Source organism: Gastrolobium bilobum, unplaced genomic scaffold (assembly GCF_033153095.1).
Source record: "Gastrolobium bilobum isolate Gb01-03AN ecotype WA unplaced genomic scaffold, APGP_CSIRO_Gbil_v1 utg3966, whole genome shotgun sequence".
Classification (NCBI taxonomy): domain Eukaryota; kingdom Viridiplantae; phylum Streptophyta; class Magnoliopsida; order Fabales; family Fabaceae; genus Gastrolobium; species Gastrolobium bilobum.
In genome coordinates this window covers 118925-136531 of record NW_026898636.1, presented here as the reverse complement: position 1 = coordinate 136531, position 17607 = coordinate 118925, and the positions used below count along the sequence as shown (strand labels likewise).

At 33.4% G+C, this 17607-nt stretch overlaps 2 protein-coding genes across 3 annotated transcripts; both read right to left on the bottom strand.

The window, feature by feature from the left end:
* Window positions 1–5288: 5288 nt before the first annotated feature.
* Window positions 5289–7864, bottom strand: LOC133317881 (transmembrane 9 superfamily member 11). Of its 2 annotated transcripts, XM_061519776.1 has the most exons (3): window positions 7737–7864; window positions 7369–7530; window positions 5289–7284 (listed from the first exon to the last, which is right to left on the bottom strand). In XM_061519776.1, exons 2-3 carry the CDS (start codon window positions 7510–7512, stop codon window positions 5524–5526), a joined length of 1905 nt encoding a protein of 634 aa, XP_061375760.1. In that variant the 5' UTR covers window positions 7513–7530; window positions 7737–7864; the 3' UTR covers window positions 5289–5523. The 2 variants fall into 2 exon arrangements, with proteins under 2 accessions (XP_061375760.1, XP_061375759.1); XM_061519775.1 differs by having other exon boundaries at window positions 5289–7530.
* Window positions 7865–10727: 2863 nt separating this feature from the next.
* On the bottom strand, window positions 10728–17302 carry LOC133317879 (uncharacterized). Its single transcript, XM_061519771.1, has 8 exons — window positions 17091–17302; window positions 16762–16889; window positions 15102–16035; window positions 14426–14517; window positions 12768–12842; window positions 12131–12192; window positions 11978–12047; window positions 10728–11663 (listed from the first exon to the last, which is right to left on the bottom strand). Exons 1-8 carry the CDS (start codon window positions 17239–17241, stop codon window positions 10932–10934), a joined length of 2244 nt encoding a protein of 747 aa, XP_061375755.1. The 5' UTR covers window positions 17242–17302; the 3' UTR covers window positions 10728–10931.
* Between the last annotated feature and the right edge of the window lie 305 nt (window positions 17303–17607).

Here is a 17607-nt window from a genome sequence, read left to right as displayed (position 1 = left end):
CTATTCTGATGACCGCCTCTTAACTGATGTATGATTATATTATTATGGATTATAATAATAATAACCCTTTAGAAGAACGAGAAGTTGAAGGTGAAACTGATGATATTTAGGTAGGAGATAAATGTTAATAGAATAAATGAGAAAATTTGGATAAGACTTAAACTCTTTAATGGGAAAAAAATATGTCTCTCTCTTCGAGGGGATTAGTTTCATCCTTCCTCCGGTAGCAAAGCTCAATGCATTCAATGAGGAGCTAGCTTACATGGCCGTATCCCAAGAACAAGGTGACCGGAGGAGGTTGAATGGAGATACTCCAGGTTATACAAAAAAAAAAATATATATTTATAATTCGTATTAGAATTAAGATTATTTTGAATTTTTATCTTCTAAAATATATGAGACTCATTACGTGGGTCTCGAAATGAAAATCCTAATTAGCATTGAGATGTAAGTAAAATTAATGGATAAGATTGCATAACAATTATAATAGTGTAAATTGATCTTGTTCTTATCATTATTATTGTTATGTTCAAAAGAATTTAAATATAATTTCGAATATAACTAAATTGGTTAATATTAATATTAAAATGCATAACTAATAATGGTGTTAAAAAAATAATTTAATAGTGGATTAAAATTAAACTTCAATTGAATATACAAATAAATGAATATACTTAATTTATTTTTAGTCTAAGATTTTTATATTGTCATTTAATTATGTTGTATCGTGCCATTAAAATAATATAATAATAGCAATAATTTTTTTAATGATACAGAGATATAAATAAAAAATAAATTCTTTGTTGGTTCCTTTAGTTATCATTTTTGTTACTTCTTTTAAGCTTTTCAAAAGAATGTAAAAGGTATCTTTATGTCAAAATAAGTTTGATTCTTTTTTTTTTTTTCTTTTTTGCAAGTGAGTTTGATTCTTTTTAAGAAGAATGCTTTTGAGTCATATTTTTTCTTCTTCTTTAAATTGTAGTCTTTGGGTGATGTCGAAATATATCAAATAATCTATTTGGCGGTACCCAATTTGATAATGCGTTTAATTATCTTCTTCGGTTTGGATTTACTCGCTTTTAATGACTTTTGGCATCATATATGAGTCAGGTCCAATTTGTCTGCTTCTTAATTTGATTCAGAATCTGTGGTCCCTTCTCCATTATTCCCAAGTTGAAATAGGGAAGCAACCATATTGATTTACAAACAGAAAATAGGGCGATAAGTTGAAGCTCTGTTTTTAGGAAGCAATTTGTATGTATTTGGATTAGCAGAGACAGGGCCCTCATGGCTAACGTGTGCTTACATTATTGCTTGAAATCAAACTTCACTAAGATTTTAATTATTATTTTTTTTAATAAAAAAAGTTGAATCGATATAAAATGATTGATACTTTCATATTCTGAAAAAAATTTAAGTATAAGAAAATATAATTGCCTTAGATTGTATATTTTCTATGCACTCAATATATTATTATTTTATTAATATTTTTAAATTTATTACATAGATATGTTAATCGACATGAACAAATTAAAAGATAATTAACATTTCCTTATTTTTTAAAATAAAATAGATTTAAATATTATATTTAACTTTTTTTATATTTATTGAGTAATTCACTTTGATGTTAAAATATGATTTAAGTTATATTTTATTTTTCAATAATTTATATAAAAGGCATTGGTGTTTTTTTAACTTGTGAAATAATTATTATCATAATTAATATTGGGTTCACTTTTTCTACAGTTACTGCAGATAAGTTATTTGCAGTAAGCCCAATGCGACGTCGTTTTGGGACGAAAATCTTGGTATCTTTGTAATTTTAATTTATTTCAGGATTATTATCTTCTTTATAATTATAATGTTTTAATTTTTCAATCTCAAAACGATGTCGTTTTGGGAGTAAATGCAGATAACTGTTACTGCAAACATATTTGTCTGATTAATATTTTGACAATATTATCATCCATATTTAAAAGTGTTGCAATTGAACTTCATTTTTATTGTAGGAGAATCATATGCTTATATATAATAATAATATTCCACGCCAATTTTTTTAAGAGTAAATACCATTTTTAGTCCCTAACAAAAAATGTGGTTCCTACTTTAGTCGTTTATAAAAAAAATTAGTCTCGAGGTCCCCTAACAAATTTAAAGTGGACCCATTTAGTTGAAATCGTGATCCCTTACAAATTCAAAAAAGGTCCATATTAGTCCCTCAAAAGGACTAAAATGGGTGTACTTTGAATTTCTTAGGGACCTCGAGACTAATTTTTTTTTGTAATGGACTAATTTGGGGACTATATTTTTTGTTAGGGACCCAAAATGGTATTTACTCTTTTTTTAATTTTAGAAACCCACTTAAGAAACATTTTCAACTTTTAGAATAAAAAGCCAGTTCATTCATATTGAATTTGTAACTCAAATGATAACGTCTTACTTTTTTTAAAGTAATATAAAAAAAATATGAATTTTCTCATGTTGAAAAAAATATAATATAATTATGTGAATAAATCATAACTATTTAAAAGTAAATCAAAGATTATAATTTTATAATAAATTGTTTAAATATTTTTTCTCTCTTTCTTTATCATCATTAAATCATCTTTATATGAATATGATTTCTCACATTTTTTTTTAATATGAGAGGATCTTGATCCAAAGAACTAAGAGATAAAGGTAATGTTTTATCTTAATACTTATTGTCTTGTCTCTTATTAAATTTGTCTATAAACAATTAATAATGTCTCAAATAAGATCAAGGACGTTGGAATCCAAGTCCATACAAATAATGTAACTTTAATAAAAATAAATAATGCGAACCATTATTTCTCACATGTTAAATGAGTAATGCCGCAACGATTGGCCATTTAAAAGGAATTTATCCTTTTTTCCGAGACACGGATCTTTTTTCAGGATAGCTCATATTACACTAAGGTAAGATTTTGCTGTTTAAGAATTTTCTTCTGAACGACGCAACTCATTTTATTCGACTCACCATTAAGGTTCATTATAGATGTTACACACTTACACCCGTATATTTTATCTTAATAATCGTATTTTAAGAGTTGATCTTGTAAAAATGTATTCAGATATAATCTATTTAAAGATAATATTGTGTATTGAATTATTTTAATCAATTATAGTTGTTATAGTGATTTATAAATAAGTGAGTGAATAATATAATTTAAGAGTAAACAAAATACATAATTCATTTGAGTTTAAAATTTACATATTTTTTATGTAAAATTTTTACCTTATTATTCAGGATATTAATTATTAAAAATTAAGATTTTCTAAATATCTCTTGTAATAATCAAGATTTTTAATGATTTAACACTAAAAGATTGGATAATAATGCGGAAAAAAAAATCAGAATAACAATGTATTAAAATTAATTCTCATTTTTACCAAAAAAAAAATTAAAAAAATTCTCATTTACTTATAATTATAATCATTTGTAAGGCAAGGTATACTCTAGTGAGTGAAGTCAATAAATATATATGTGTGTGTGAAGGAACTTATCTTTAAATCTCGTCACTCTTATGCTTTGTGTTGCCATATTTTTTTTTAATATCAAATTCCATTGCAATTATATATTTGCGACGGAATATACCAACACATGTTTGGCATGATGCAGTGTGGTTTAGTTTCAATTCAGAATACAAATGAAAAGCACATAAGTATGGAACACTTTAATCATTTTTCAGCAATTTGAGATAACTTTAAAAAACCCATAATTTCTAATAATTTAAGATAAACCAAGTACATGCGTAAAGTCTAATGAAAGCATTAATTTTAGCTTTTTTTGCTCAATAAAATAATTATATCGTATTTACATCTTATTTAGGAAATAAAAAGAAGAGAAAGTATGCGTGATCGAATGGTGATAGCTCAGTTAGTGCATGTGAGTTAAGTAAGTTGAGATGATAGCATGTGTTCAAATCTCTCCAGTACTACCTTTGGAAGGGATTTAAAGTTTTAATCCTAGACCCCCTAGAATCGGATTAGTTGCGAAGCAATAAACCGATTGAAATATTTCAAAAAATAAAAAAGAAAGTATGCGGGTGTTGAAATGAGTATTTTTTATTTTATTTTCAAACAATAGTGTGAAAATGAGATATATAAAAACTTTTCATGTTACATAAAAAGTTTCTCTTCTACCATCCCCGTTTCAATATCCGTGTCACTCATTTTTTATTTTTTTTAAGGTCAACCCCACTTATTTTTCTCTAAATACAAAGCCTTCAACTTCTCATGTATATAAACAGCAATTATAGGGGGACACCACAAAAGTCATGAAAAAAAGGTTTCTCATATTTACATCATTATATAAACGATTAGGTGCTGTCCCAGTTGCAGTTTAGGTAGGAGATGGATTATCTTTTCTTTATTTCCTCGAAATCAAAGTTGTTGAATCAGAATATGTATTATGTTTAATTTGGTCGATTTTTTATATCATATATCGTATCAAATCATAAAATACAAAAATATAATAAAAAATATTTGAAAATATATATTTAATTATTTCTTTTATTAATACAAATTTTTCAGATTGATTTTTTAAATTAAATCACAAATCAAATCTTTATTTTCTTTTTCTTATTAATAATTTTTTTTTAAATTTAAATCAAATCAAAATTTTATTTCTTTTCTATATCGTATGATACACGATACATATAGTATCATATGATATTATGATATAATATCATATCATCCGATACGAACTCCTTACTGATACACCTTGTGATACATATCGCTAAACTTGTGAATCATATCCTATCATATGAATTGTATCATGTATCATATAATATTGATAAATATACTCAAAACCATAATTAATTGGAACAAGGATAACATAAGCTGATCACATGACTTCCACATACACATGTATTTCGGTCAACCGTGCAAATCATGAAGTTGTCTCTTAGCACTGCATGAATTCATCCGGTTCAAATCTTATTCTTATCTTCTTATAAGTTGATCCTACTACCTCATATATATGAAAACAGCGTCGCACAATACACCATAATAATAATAATATCACTACTCACCAAGTCGTACCATATGATGTAGTGTAAGATTTCCAGAAACACCCACCATACCATATAGTTATCATTGCAGCTAGTTGCCCATGATTATTTTTGAAAACTTTAGGTTTCCAATAATAATTGGTGCCAAAAAAGGGGCAACTATTTGTGAAATAGTGCGATAGAATGCAGAATGACCAACGGGGTAAACCAACCGTATGAATAAAATGAAATTGTAATTTTGGAATGCAAGGCCATGAAGATCTGAATTACATTCCCCAACATCAACGGCCAAGTACAGTATTCAGAATGCAATGATATTACATCTAACAATGAATTAAGCAAAACTGGATAAAATTATTTTGTTATAAAATTTACTACGTTCCCTAACAAAATGAACTGAAATAAAGTAACATGTAAATTGAACATTTCCAAGGGTCCTCCCGATAAAAACTGTACTCTGCAGAGCTAATTCTTGACACTGTTTAAGTCTTCAATCCAACTTGACCGAAGAGAACAAGTAATGCACGAACCAGAATGAAGAGAGGAACCCAACTGTGCCTGTAGCCAACATGATTGCTAGAACCATGAAGAGTGAATATCCCAAGTAGAGAGTTGCAGAGACAGGCCCACTCAGATTCTTGAGATCAAATACAAGATAGTTTATGGAGTATAAAAAGATGTATATGGCAACAGAACCGGAGGCAAAGAATGATTTCCACCACCATCTCCAATCCTCCACACAGAGGTGCATATAGGTTAGAACAAGAGATACCTCAGCACAAACCACCACGAGTAGAATCAAAACAATGAAGAGAAATCCAAAGACATAGTAAACACGACCCATCCAAATACTGGACATGATAAAGAAGAGCTCGATAAACAGGGTACCAAATGGAAGTGTGCCAGCACCTAGAACTAAAAGCCATGATGGGTACCTCTGCTGGGGAATTTCTCGAGGTATTTGATTGGTTCGAACTGGATACTCAATGTGAGGTGCCCTAGCTCCAAAGTACCCACCAACAAGGGTAAGTGGAACAGAAATGCAGAACCAAAGCAAAAGCAGTATAGCAAAGAGTGAAATTGGAATGGCTCCTGTGCTGTGGCTTCCCCACAATAGGAAGTTCAAGGTTGTGAGGATCAAAAAGGCAATACCAGGGAAGAAACATGCAGCCTTCCATGCAACTGAAACCCAGCCCTTCTGATCACCACAGCCAATTGTCCTCCATAGCCGAACTGCAACATAACCAGCAGCAACACCAAGTATCATATAGAAAAACAGCATACCTGAGATAAGTGTTCCACGAGAGGCAGGTGACATGAATCCAAGTGCAGCAAACAATATTGTCACAACCGCCATCCCAAGAATCTGAACTCCATCCCCAACCATTATGCACAACAAAGCAGGGTTCGATGGAGCACGGAAAACATCCCCCACAACAAGCTTCCAACCAGATAACTCTTCATTCATCTGTGCTTGAGCCTCCTTATCAAGCTCCTCATAACGGGTCAGATCCCTCCTAACGGTTCTCAGGAAGATAACAAGAACAATACCAGCAAGAAAAGTGATCACCATAAGTGAATTGAGGATAGAGAACCAATGCACTTTGGCTCCCTCCATTTTCAAGTAGGCATCCCATCTAGATGGCCACTTGATGTCACTCTCCTCAAAGGTGACCTCATAGGTGAACACAATTGGCTGGCCTTCTTTGACAGGCATTGCCACAGTGGATGGATCACATTTGATAGGAGATGGGTATTTGTTATACATTTTCAAGCTTTTAACAGAGTCAGCATTATGCATAATACTGCAAGGTATCACCTCAAACCCAACAACCATGTATCCAGGCTTGTCAGATCCCTCCTTACCAACTGGCGGGATCATCTCAGCCGCATCACCAGTTCCCATAACACGAGCCACATTGGTCTCCTCATACTTATGAACAAGAACATTGAACTTGAGATGGTTAAACAGATAATACACATCCTGAATCTTGATACCAACAGGGTACCCAGTCCATCTCAGAAAGTACTCCTCCTTCTTGGTAAACCTAATGGCGGGTAAATTATCAAGTATCAGATTAACCTGATACATCTCATCAATCCTCTCCTTCAAGATCTTGAACTGATCTGCTGACAACTTATCCACTTTACACAAGAATACCTCAGACTCATTCGTGTACATCTTAAACTTGTAAGGTGAGTTCTCGATCCGATCCCCCATGAGAAGCTCACCAAGATTCTCAGCACTGTCCTTGACACCACCCTCAGGCTTACAAAAGGGTAAACTATAATAGCTAAAGGGCATCTCTGTTTCAATTGAAGTAAGAGAATTCACCTTAACCGACAAGTCATCCCCAATAGCATACTTGTGGGGGTAACTACCCGGAAGGTAGAATCCATACCCAGATTGAAATATCAAGCAGAAAGCCAAGACCCACAACCTAAATTGATGAAAAGATTCCATCTTTGGACGATTCATATGGGATTTGCGTCAGATCTGAAAGACCCAGGTAGCGAAAATGTCAATAAAGGAAAAGTAAAAGTAAAAGGAAGGGCAAGCTCTAACTAGTTTCTCAGTTCAGGTAGCATGCAGATGCAAAACATGGAAGCAACTAAACAACTCAAAAGACAAAATGCAGATATAAGCAATGAACAAGCAAATAAAAAGCGTTTTCGAGAATAGGTTCTGTGAATTTTACTCACCTCAGGGAAGAGAAAGAAGATCTGCGTGGGAATTGAGTTTGAGGGCATAAAAAGAGATCTTCGAGCACTGGGAATCTAAAATTGATGGAAAAGAAATGCGGAAACCGTGTAATAAAGGCGGTGAAGCTGGGAACTGCACATTTCATAGCTTGTCTTTCACTGCCTTTATGACGAGTCATGTTCTTTTTCTCAATTGACTATAACACCCCATCAATTTATTTTATTTATTTATTTTTTGGTACATAATTTATTTATTTTTTAAATTATTTTTGTAATACTAGTACACCATTTTATCATTAGTTGTATTTAATTTTGGGTAAATCAAATATCATGTTATATCATATAACATGATATTTTTACACACAATTATATGTGGATTCCATTTTCTGATTTCTTTTCCCTCTTCTCTCCTTTTTTCTTTTTTTGAAACTGATCCTAATTATCTCTTTGAGGCGAATTAGAATTCTTCAGTATTCCTATGGGTTCGATTCTTTGAACCGCCTTCCTTCTCAACTGTATGTGTAAGAATATCATATCATATTATATAACATCATATTTGATTTACCCATTGATTCTATTGGTTTAAATAGACTTAAAATAAAAAACTCAAAAACCCCATGATATTTGATTTGTTTATTTCACTTCAAACCCGAATCAAATCAATTATTATTGGTTCAATTCTTGAATTCATATTTTCTTTTCTTTTTTTCAATTGGAAACCTCAATTTTTAATATGATCATTCTGATTTTTTTTTTTTATTTATTTCTGAACTTTTAAAGTTATGCGTTTTAAACTTTAACAATTAGGTCTCTCTCTTTTTTTATTTTTTTTTTCCCCCACATCTTCTTCATTCATTCTAGTATATTCACGTTATGCTCCAACCATACCAAATCTGTTTGATTATATTTACTATCTAACTTAATATTTTGGGTAAAGAAAAATTGAAATATAACAATTAAAATGTAAACAAATTTAAGTGTTATTGAAATGTAATATTAAAGTTTAGAATTATTTTGCTTACTATCTTAGATCATGGATAAGTAAGCAACTAATATTTTATCTTTTAATGGATAAAATACTCAAAATTTTAGATTAAAAAAACAAAAGATGAGAATAAAAATAAAATAATAATTTGTGTTTTTTATTTAACATGACAACCGATCTTGGATAGATTAGTTTGGTTCGGATTTGTTGAATTTTTTTTCAAAAATCAAACTAAATCAACCTAATTAAACTTTATTGGTTTAAATATTTTCTTACCACAAATCTGAGCCGTGTAATCCAAAATACAAACAAATCCGTGAACACCTGAATTTGACATATGCATCTGAATTCACGGTTTAGTCGGAAAAATTTGACACCAACTTCACTTTGCAATTGGACATTTTTTTTATTTGTTGTTCAAATTTAGTGGCTAAACTTAATTACATTTGCCTTATATTTTGCCACGGACGTACTTTTATAAGCCTTGTGCATAGAGCTTCCACCGTAACTAAAAAACAAAAGCTAATACCATATTAAAATGGAGAATAATAAAAAAGAGCACAGAAACATTATGTAATACCTTTACGTAGACATTGTAGCAAAGAAAAAAGTACTGATGAAAATTGATGTATATGTTTGAGTATGCTATTATTTAGCACAAATTATAGCTTCCAGTTAGCATCAAAAAATTGTGATTCAAGTTACAGAACGTGGTTAAGTTTCACGGCATCGTGATCCTGGACATCCCTTTATTTGATAAATGTCTTTGAAGGGACACTAACGTAAAGGGTAGGCCTTACGAAACTTCAGCATGCAAATACCTTAACTCTAGATCTAAATGGGGGAATACCAGAACATGGAGACAAATTAAAAAAATGCTCGTTTGGTAAACGTGACACCCTGTTATCTTATTTGACCATTCGTATAGTGCTTCCATACCAATAAAGGAGAAAGATCTTAGATCTAACCCTTTTTATTGACCAAGTGAATTACATTATAAATATGTAAGAGTAAATTAAAAAGAGCACCAATGCCATTTAAATAATTAAATCCTTTAAAAGGGAAGGGAAAAATGTTTCCGCAGATAAGTTATCTGCATTTATTCCCAAAACGATGTCGTTTTGGTGTTGAAATCTTAAAAAATTATAAATATAAAGAATGTTATAACTCTGAAATAAATTAAAATTACAAAAACATCATGATTTCCGTCCCAAAACAATGTTGTATTAGACTTACTGCAAATAACTTATCTGGCAGAAAAAAGGAATCTTCTAGTTTTTGTGTCTGTTGAATTGGATATATCATGCACCATACACAATGCCATACTAATTACCATTGAAAACGATAATCAAACAGCCGAGTGGTACCATTTTCCAAATGAAGTTTTCGTTTCCTCTCTCTAATTTAATCCAAAACAAGACAGGTTTAAATTGAAATTTGAAAGACATAAAGACCCTATGATAACGAGAGATTAACCAAAGCATTAAAGAATTAAGGTTTACGAGAGAATGCCTTTAATGACATCATTTTCATGGTGTCTAGTAGCTTTCATGATTTGAGAACCGATGTGGTCATATTATCTCACATTTTCCTCAATTTGGATCCACAGGTTTAGTAGACCCTTCCTGTTTCTGAGTCTCACAAAATTTGATGTTTTCGTAGCTCATCCAAGTGATGAGTCTGATGATTATGTCCCATGTTTTCATTTATTTCAATAACGATTGAAGATGAGCACTGGTGGTAAATATCATCAATTGAATAAAGAAATAGGCCCACATCAAATAGAGGAAAAAGGAATAAAGAGAATGACATTTAATTCAAGCTCCTCAATCAGCTCTAACAAATGCGAAAACTAGTTATCATGAGATCAATTAGCATGACTTTGGTCCTATTACACCGTTATATTCCAACGTAAAATGCCTGCTTTGTTACAAGATGAACAAATCCAATATGCACGGCTTCAGTATCATTCGAGCTATTAAAGAAAGATAAAATTCCAAGTGGTCATCCAAGAGCTGGCCATATTCAACATAGGTATCTTTCTTGAACATAATTACATGTCATCTACAGGACTGAGTTTTTTTATTATTCCAAATAAAAAAAAATAGAGCCAATAAATACAGCATTTGAACATGGTGACTAAGGGAGAATCATAAGATTTGAGCCAATATACAATTAGATAGGAACACAGAAGACAAACGACATCTAAGTTAACTTTTGGCCCCTAGTCCTTGCGACTTCGGTAGCCTAACAGCGGTCAATGGAGCAGTAATGCCTTGTGATGCTCTACCTAATCCAGCACCTTCAATAAAGCCCATCTTTGCCATCATTTTTGATCCAAAGCCTTTGGTATGCTTTTCAAAAGCACCAATTCTTGAAGACTTACTCCTAGGTGGCTCGGTAGCTGGCTCAGTAGGTGGCTCAGCAGGGTTGCTGGAGAATTCCACACCCAAGCCAAGTGATTTAGGCCTTCGGACAACCTCAATGGGTTCTGACATACCTTGACCATTTTTCCCCAATCCTCTTCCCTCCATGTATCCCATTTTAGCCATCATTTTTGAACCAAAACCAGTAGTGTGGACCTCAAATGAGCCTATATTAGCAGAGCTGGTGATACCCTTTTTATAAATATCATCAGTCTCTTCAGAATCAACAGCTGTAACCTGTACAGCTTCTGAATCAATTATGCCGCTCGATACAAACGACACAGGCTGATTAGCATATACACCCTTTTGTCCACTCCCTTTCTTGTCCTTCACATTACTGCTGCCTCGGCTGGCTGAGTACTTTGATGTCTTATTCTGGGCAGATTGAAGTTCTTGCCGTCTGAAATCATTCCTTTTAGCCTTTTTCTTTCCCAGTCTTGTGTCTCCACTCACAGACTTCTTATTTATATAGTCAGTGACAGAAAAATCAGCATCCTCATCATCAATCCCCATCAACTGAAGTTCATGTAACAATCAGTCTCAACTATAGCAACTTACAGTACAGATTATACCAAATATGTAAGATCATGTATGTAATGCACAAGTAAAATAATCTCAAGTTTCGAAAGAAATATCCAATGATTGAAAGATCAAAAGCTTCAAATTAAGATTTCAAAGTTTCAATCCCATTGACCTGGAAGAGTGGGAAAAAAAATGAGAGGAGGATGGGCCACTCTATTTCTCAAGGACAGGGATGAAAACAGGAGGAAAAGCATAAATGATGCAATGCACAAATGAATTTCACGATGTAATTAGTGACACTACAGAACCTTTTCCAGGCGCTGTCTACCACTTGAGGATGGCATGGATGTAGTCTGCGTTCGCATCACTGTCACAAATCTGACACCACAAATCCAGACTAGATTTATTATATTTGCAGACACTTAGATTAAATTCCATAAAGGTGGGAAGATCATCCTCACCTTTTTTTCCCAGAACCTTGGCTGCTACTTTGCAAATGATAAATTGCTGCTAATCGTTGTACCTATATTCATTCAGAACAGAGATCAATACAGGACTAAGATGGTTCACGAAAAACAATGAAAAATTATATCATGAAACAGGTATGAAAGCCTGACGGTAGGTCAAGTGAGCAACATGGCATTTAAAGATCTTGAATCCAACTATTATATGAAAGCAAAAACAATTGACATACAACTGTTCTCTTGGAGAAAATCAATGGTTGTGGTTAACACACAGAAATCTTGAAAATCAGTAATATTTGTATCCGACACCAGAGCAGGACAAATTAATTACTTTTACCATCCCAAACTCTTCCAATGTTCCAAAGTTATGCCACTAATGTGACTTCCCAAAATCAATTAAGATCAAACCACAAATCAAGCACTGAATCCATTCATGACTATTTTTTTACAAACCCCAAATTTTTATTTTTTTTATGAAAAATTCTTTCTGGCATATTCAAAAGGCACTGATGTGAAATAAGCTTATGAATAATTCTTGGTGTGCTTATTCTTTTTTAAATAGCAACACTTTTAGGCCATACCATTTAGGACGCTCATAAGAGGGACCGGTATACGGATAGGAAAGGATACACACCTGTGAACAATCCCGAGAATGCATAGGCTGAAAAGAGAAAATATCCACTTCCTCCAAAACAATCTGTTCTAGTTTCTAGAATCCACAAAAAAAAAGAAAAAAAATGTTAAAGATGAGATGTGAATGGCAAGAAATTTTTTGAATATTCATAAACTACCTCATCTAAGTCCTACATGGTTAACTTTGAAATGATGAAGTTACGTTCAACAAAGAAAGATATGATCAGTATATAGCAATAGATCCAAAGTCTCAGATTACTGTGTATAGAACTGAAAATGACATGTTCAGATGTAAAAGCAAAGTAGATAAAGAAACATCTTCATAAATCTTTTCGATCTGGTGCTGTCATGCAAAGTACAATACTTAAAAGCTTAATTGATAGGGCCAAAGAGTAGTTACTCAGAATAGTTAGGCAGTTAAAATTGTAGGTGTAGGGAATTATCTCAAATAGGAGAAGTGGGTTCAGAGTAGGGGATTCAGATTTGTTAATCTGGAAAAACAGAGCAGTGGCTCAGTGTAAGGGGAAAACTCTTGGAGGAGATTTCTCTCCTTTTCTGATTGATATTCAATCATTAATAAAGATTCGTTCTTTTTCTTTGTTTTGTATGATTTCTCTATTTGTGTTTGTGGGTAATACTTATATCAATGAGTTAGCAAATCTTTATCATATCATATAGCTTTTTAACAATAATTACAAACAGCAAGTAGCCTTCCATCCAAATATAGAACTTCTACATGATTAGAAAGGAAAATTGCCTACAACAGGATCAAGTGAAGGGTTATCAGATGTACGCAAAAACCTTGTAGAATCAAGCACAGAATAGTAACAAGTAAAAATTATAAAAAAAGGGTGCCAAATTTTAACACTAGAAACCAGAACTAAATCTCATTAATTTTGTTAGATATAAAACCCTTCATGTGCTTTCACCCAACTTAAGCTTTTGGGTTAATTGATCCATAACATGGTATCGAAACCCCTAAAACCATGTATTATACTAGCATAGACTATAGAGTTCAAATCTTGTTATCCTCATTCTTCTAAATAAAAGTTAAAATTTCAGCACAAGGTAAGGTGAAAAGTTAAAATTTCAGCACAAGGTAAGGTGAACCTATACACTGTCCACACTTCAAGCTCAAAGAAAAGTTCCATGAGAGGGCGTATTAGATATAAAACCATTCATATGTATTCACCTAACAACGGAGACTATCTCCTTACAGCAACACAAAGACAACAAATTGAAATGCAGAAACTACAAATTACAGAAAGAAATAAGAAATAGAAAATAGCAGAAACATGAAATGACCGAGTGGTCTGCCAACTTGGAACCTCTATTGCCCTTTCCTAATCATTTAGCTTAATTCATGCCTCCCATGCACTATCTATAATTCCCTCTTATATTCTCAACTTTTTTCTAACCGAATTCACACCTCTTCCTATTCCTTGCCAACTCAGCATTCAGTTATGTCGAGACTAACCTAAATATTCTCTTTATTTCCTATTTTGTCCTTCTCACTCTTTAAAAAACTAATAAGTGAGTGTGAAAGGTAAAGCAAGGGGTAGCGAGAAACAAAAGAAAACTATCCCGAAAATAGTGAGGCCATAAATAACAAGAGTATATCATTGGAGATGAAAAACAATTTAATTTTTTATCCCATACCAAATTAATTTTCGCGAGATCAACCCCGCGATGCAGCATTCTCTCTCTTCGCTTGACAGCAATCCTTTCTTTACGAAATTTCTTTTTTTCACCTGCATAGAATCTGCGTTAGCAAGATGAAGAGGCTGGAATTCCATACTAACTCATCAAACTTAAAGATAAAAAAAAAATGAAAAAATAAAATGCATCTTTTTTCAATATCGACGATTTATTCCACAAGAAGTTCAACCATTTACGGTATCAAATTTCATGAATGGGAAATCCCCAGAAGCTTGTAACATACTTCCATAAACTTGGAAATTTTTATAACAGTGTGCAATTTGACATAGTATTATTGGAATTCAAAGCTCAGGCATCAAGCTCAAAGATGGAGGCATACACAAATTAAACATATTAAACATACACCTGTTTCCCAAACAGTTATTCGCCAAGCCCCACCGTATGTTCCCACCACCCGACCAAAATAAACCAGAGATTGAAAAGTGTACAGGTAATTAATGATACTAATGCAAGGAAATCCGTGACTACATCATCACTTTGACTGGGAAACTCAAAGCTTTTGAGGTTAAAAAATTAGAATGTAAAATTAATGAGGCAAAGAGATTTACTTGAAGTAAAAGCTTAGAACTAAGAGAACATTAGATATTTGACATGGGTGGATGTGGGATAGTGGTACCATGAATTCTTTTGGAAGCTTTACTCTTTTGAGCATGCGAAGGCCAAGAGTGAGGGAGCCGAGGAACATGCTTCTTTCTAGCATAAATGGTTCTTGGATCCTTTTCCAGCATTACGTCTTCCAAAGCTAAAGATCCAGAATTACCAGAGCGTTTCTTCCATTTTTGGGTTTTCTGAATGCCATAATCCCTGGAGGCTTCTTGAAGGGCAATACCACTCAACTTCTCCAAAGCCTCATCATAACAACTGCTAGAACTATCATCATCTGACTCATCCAAAACAGGTTTTAGCAACCATTTTGCATCCATGATGTTGTCACTACCACCAACTCCTTCCATATAATCTTCCGCAACCTCTTCATCAATGTCTGAATCACTGTCAGATGTTTCTTCAGAATCGTTGCTTTCAGATGACCCAAGCAATTCTTCTGGCTCAGAAGATACAGAACTGTCCTCATCTGGTGACTCTTCATCATTATCTTCTTCACTTCCGTTATCTGAGATATCCTGAGTGTATAACTTAAGACCTCCAATTGATAGAAACCCTGAATTTCTCTCAGCAGACACCTTTGATGGCAAGTACGCTGTCATCTGATTGTTTAACTCACAGTCGATATCTTCATCAGAACCAACATCCTTCTCAAAGGAGGATGAATCTACAACAGAAGTTGATTGGGGCATCTGTTTGGATGATGTGCCAGTGCCACTTGGGGTTTTGTCATGTTCAGCAGGGAAGCCTAATCCTCTATGAGAGCTGTCACCCAAAACAAAATCTGCACCATAACCATACGTATATTCCACACTGTTGGGTTTTGAAGGTGTTTGGTCCATATGAGCAATAATTTGACTCTGCTTGGAATCCACCAAAACAAAAGGCTGCAGCTGATTTAAATTACTATCCTCACTGTTGTTCCCAGTCCCAACACATGAGACCTCCTGGTAATATACGACAAATGCAAGTTACTTTGAAGCAACTACGGACATAACCCATCTTATCTTTATGAAATTAAATGCATATTTAACCAGAGACATGTGATGAAACTATGCTGGGGCCTAGGGGATAAGTTCGAAGATGAGCGATATGATTTTCAACTATTTATCAAGTTGGAGATTCCAACTCTATCTTCCTCCAGGACATGTGCACGAGTAAATGCACTCACAAACTTAAGCATTCGCGTCATGAGTGTTTAAAAATGTATTATCTAACCGATGAAGTAGAGTACATCATTTTGCTTGCTCATGAAAAGAGAAAAAAAATGCATTACAGCCCAGGGCAAAGCATCGCTGAGAACAATTTATGTTGTAACCTTATTAGTTGGAATGTTTCAGTAACCTTATGAAATGTAAATTCACACTTCATGTGTCAGATCAGAACCTTAACTAAAGTCATACTAGTATGCATAACGAGAGTGAAGGCAGAACAACTAAAAAATAATTAACAAAGAAGAGATGCAAATGCTCCTACCAAAAACCATCTATCTAAAGTAAAACTGAAATTGACAAATAATGATTTTTAGATGGAAAACTCCTGTTCAGCTAGCAATCTATTTAAACCCTTCAGATTTTTAAAGCCCAAGCCGAATCTCAGTGTCTCTATTTCTTCCATTTGGATAAACAATGAAAAAATGCATAAAGGTAAAAGCTTAATAAGGCATGACAAACCGGAACACCAGGTGAAGGATAACTGTAACCAATAGAAGTTCCAGAAGATTTTGCAAATCCACTTTTAGAAGCAGAGGCTTCTGCTTTATGTATGCTCCCTGATTTGTTATTCGAGCTAGCTTTTCTACCTGCAACCCAATTGCAAAGGAAACTCCAAAAATGAGCATAGAAGAACCCAAATTGAACCAAAAAATTGGATTTTTTTTTTTTTTTTTATCATATTAATACAATACAGGATTTATAATAACTAATTTTGATAAAAATAAAATTGTGTATCATTTCTGCCTCACATTTGTGAGCAACCACAAAGAGAGAGAAGAAAGGAGGACCTGAATTTTGGGTTGGGGAGAATGAGGGATTCCAATCAGACAAGAAACCCCCTTCGATAAAGAGTTCAGATTTAACCGCTGAACCTCTTTTGCGAGTTTTGGTGCCGCTGTTGTTGGATCTTCCTCTTCCTCTTCTGCTTCCACCGCCCATAGCTTACCGTCTTTGCTTGGAGTGGTGAACAATTCAAATTTGATTCGAGGATTGTCTTTCAATGCAGATTGCAGATTGCAGATGCAGCAAGGAGAACGAGAACAAAATGGAAGACCCACCCACCGATATCTACCCGGGTAAAACCCGATCCAATAGGATATTCCCCGCTCCAAATCAAATATGCCACACGTTTCTTGGTTGGGCCTAATTTTTAGGCCCAGTTCAATCCCACGAATAACAAAACAATTGGAAAAAAAAGAAAAAATGGCCATTGTTTGACTTTGACTATTAAAATACAAATGGCGTGGTGCTGCTGGTATCTAAGTAAGCGAAAATCATGACATAAAACTGGGCGTAACGCCCAAG

Excerpts from the sequence above, each read along its gene's own strand:
- LOC133317881 (XM_061519775.1), bottom strand. The coding sequence starts at position 7,512 with ATGAATCGTCCAAAGATGGAATCTTTTCATCAATTTAGGTTGTGGGTC.
- LOC133317879 (XM_061519771.1), bottom strand. The coding sequence starts at position 17,241 with ATGGGCGGTGGAAGCAGAAGAGGAAGAGGAAGATCCAACAACAGCGGC. Across the intron at positions 14,518-15,101 it reads AGCTTCCAAAAGAATTCATG|GTGAAAAAAAGAAATTTCGT; the intron begins GTACCACTATCC and ends GATTCTATGCAG. Across the intron at positions 12,843-14,425 it reads ATCTCGCGAAAATTAATTTG|AAACTAGAACAGATTGTTTT; the intron begins GTATGGGATAAA and ends TGTGGATTCTAG.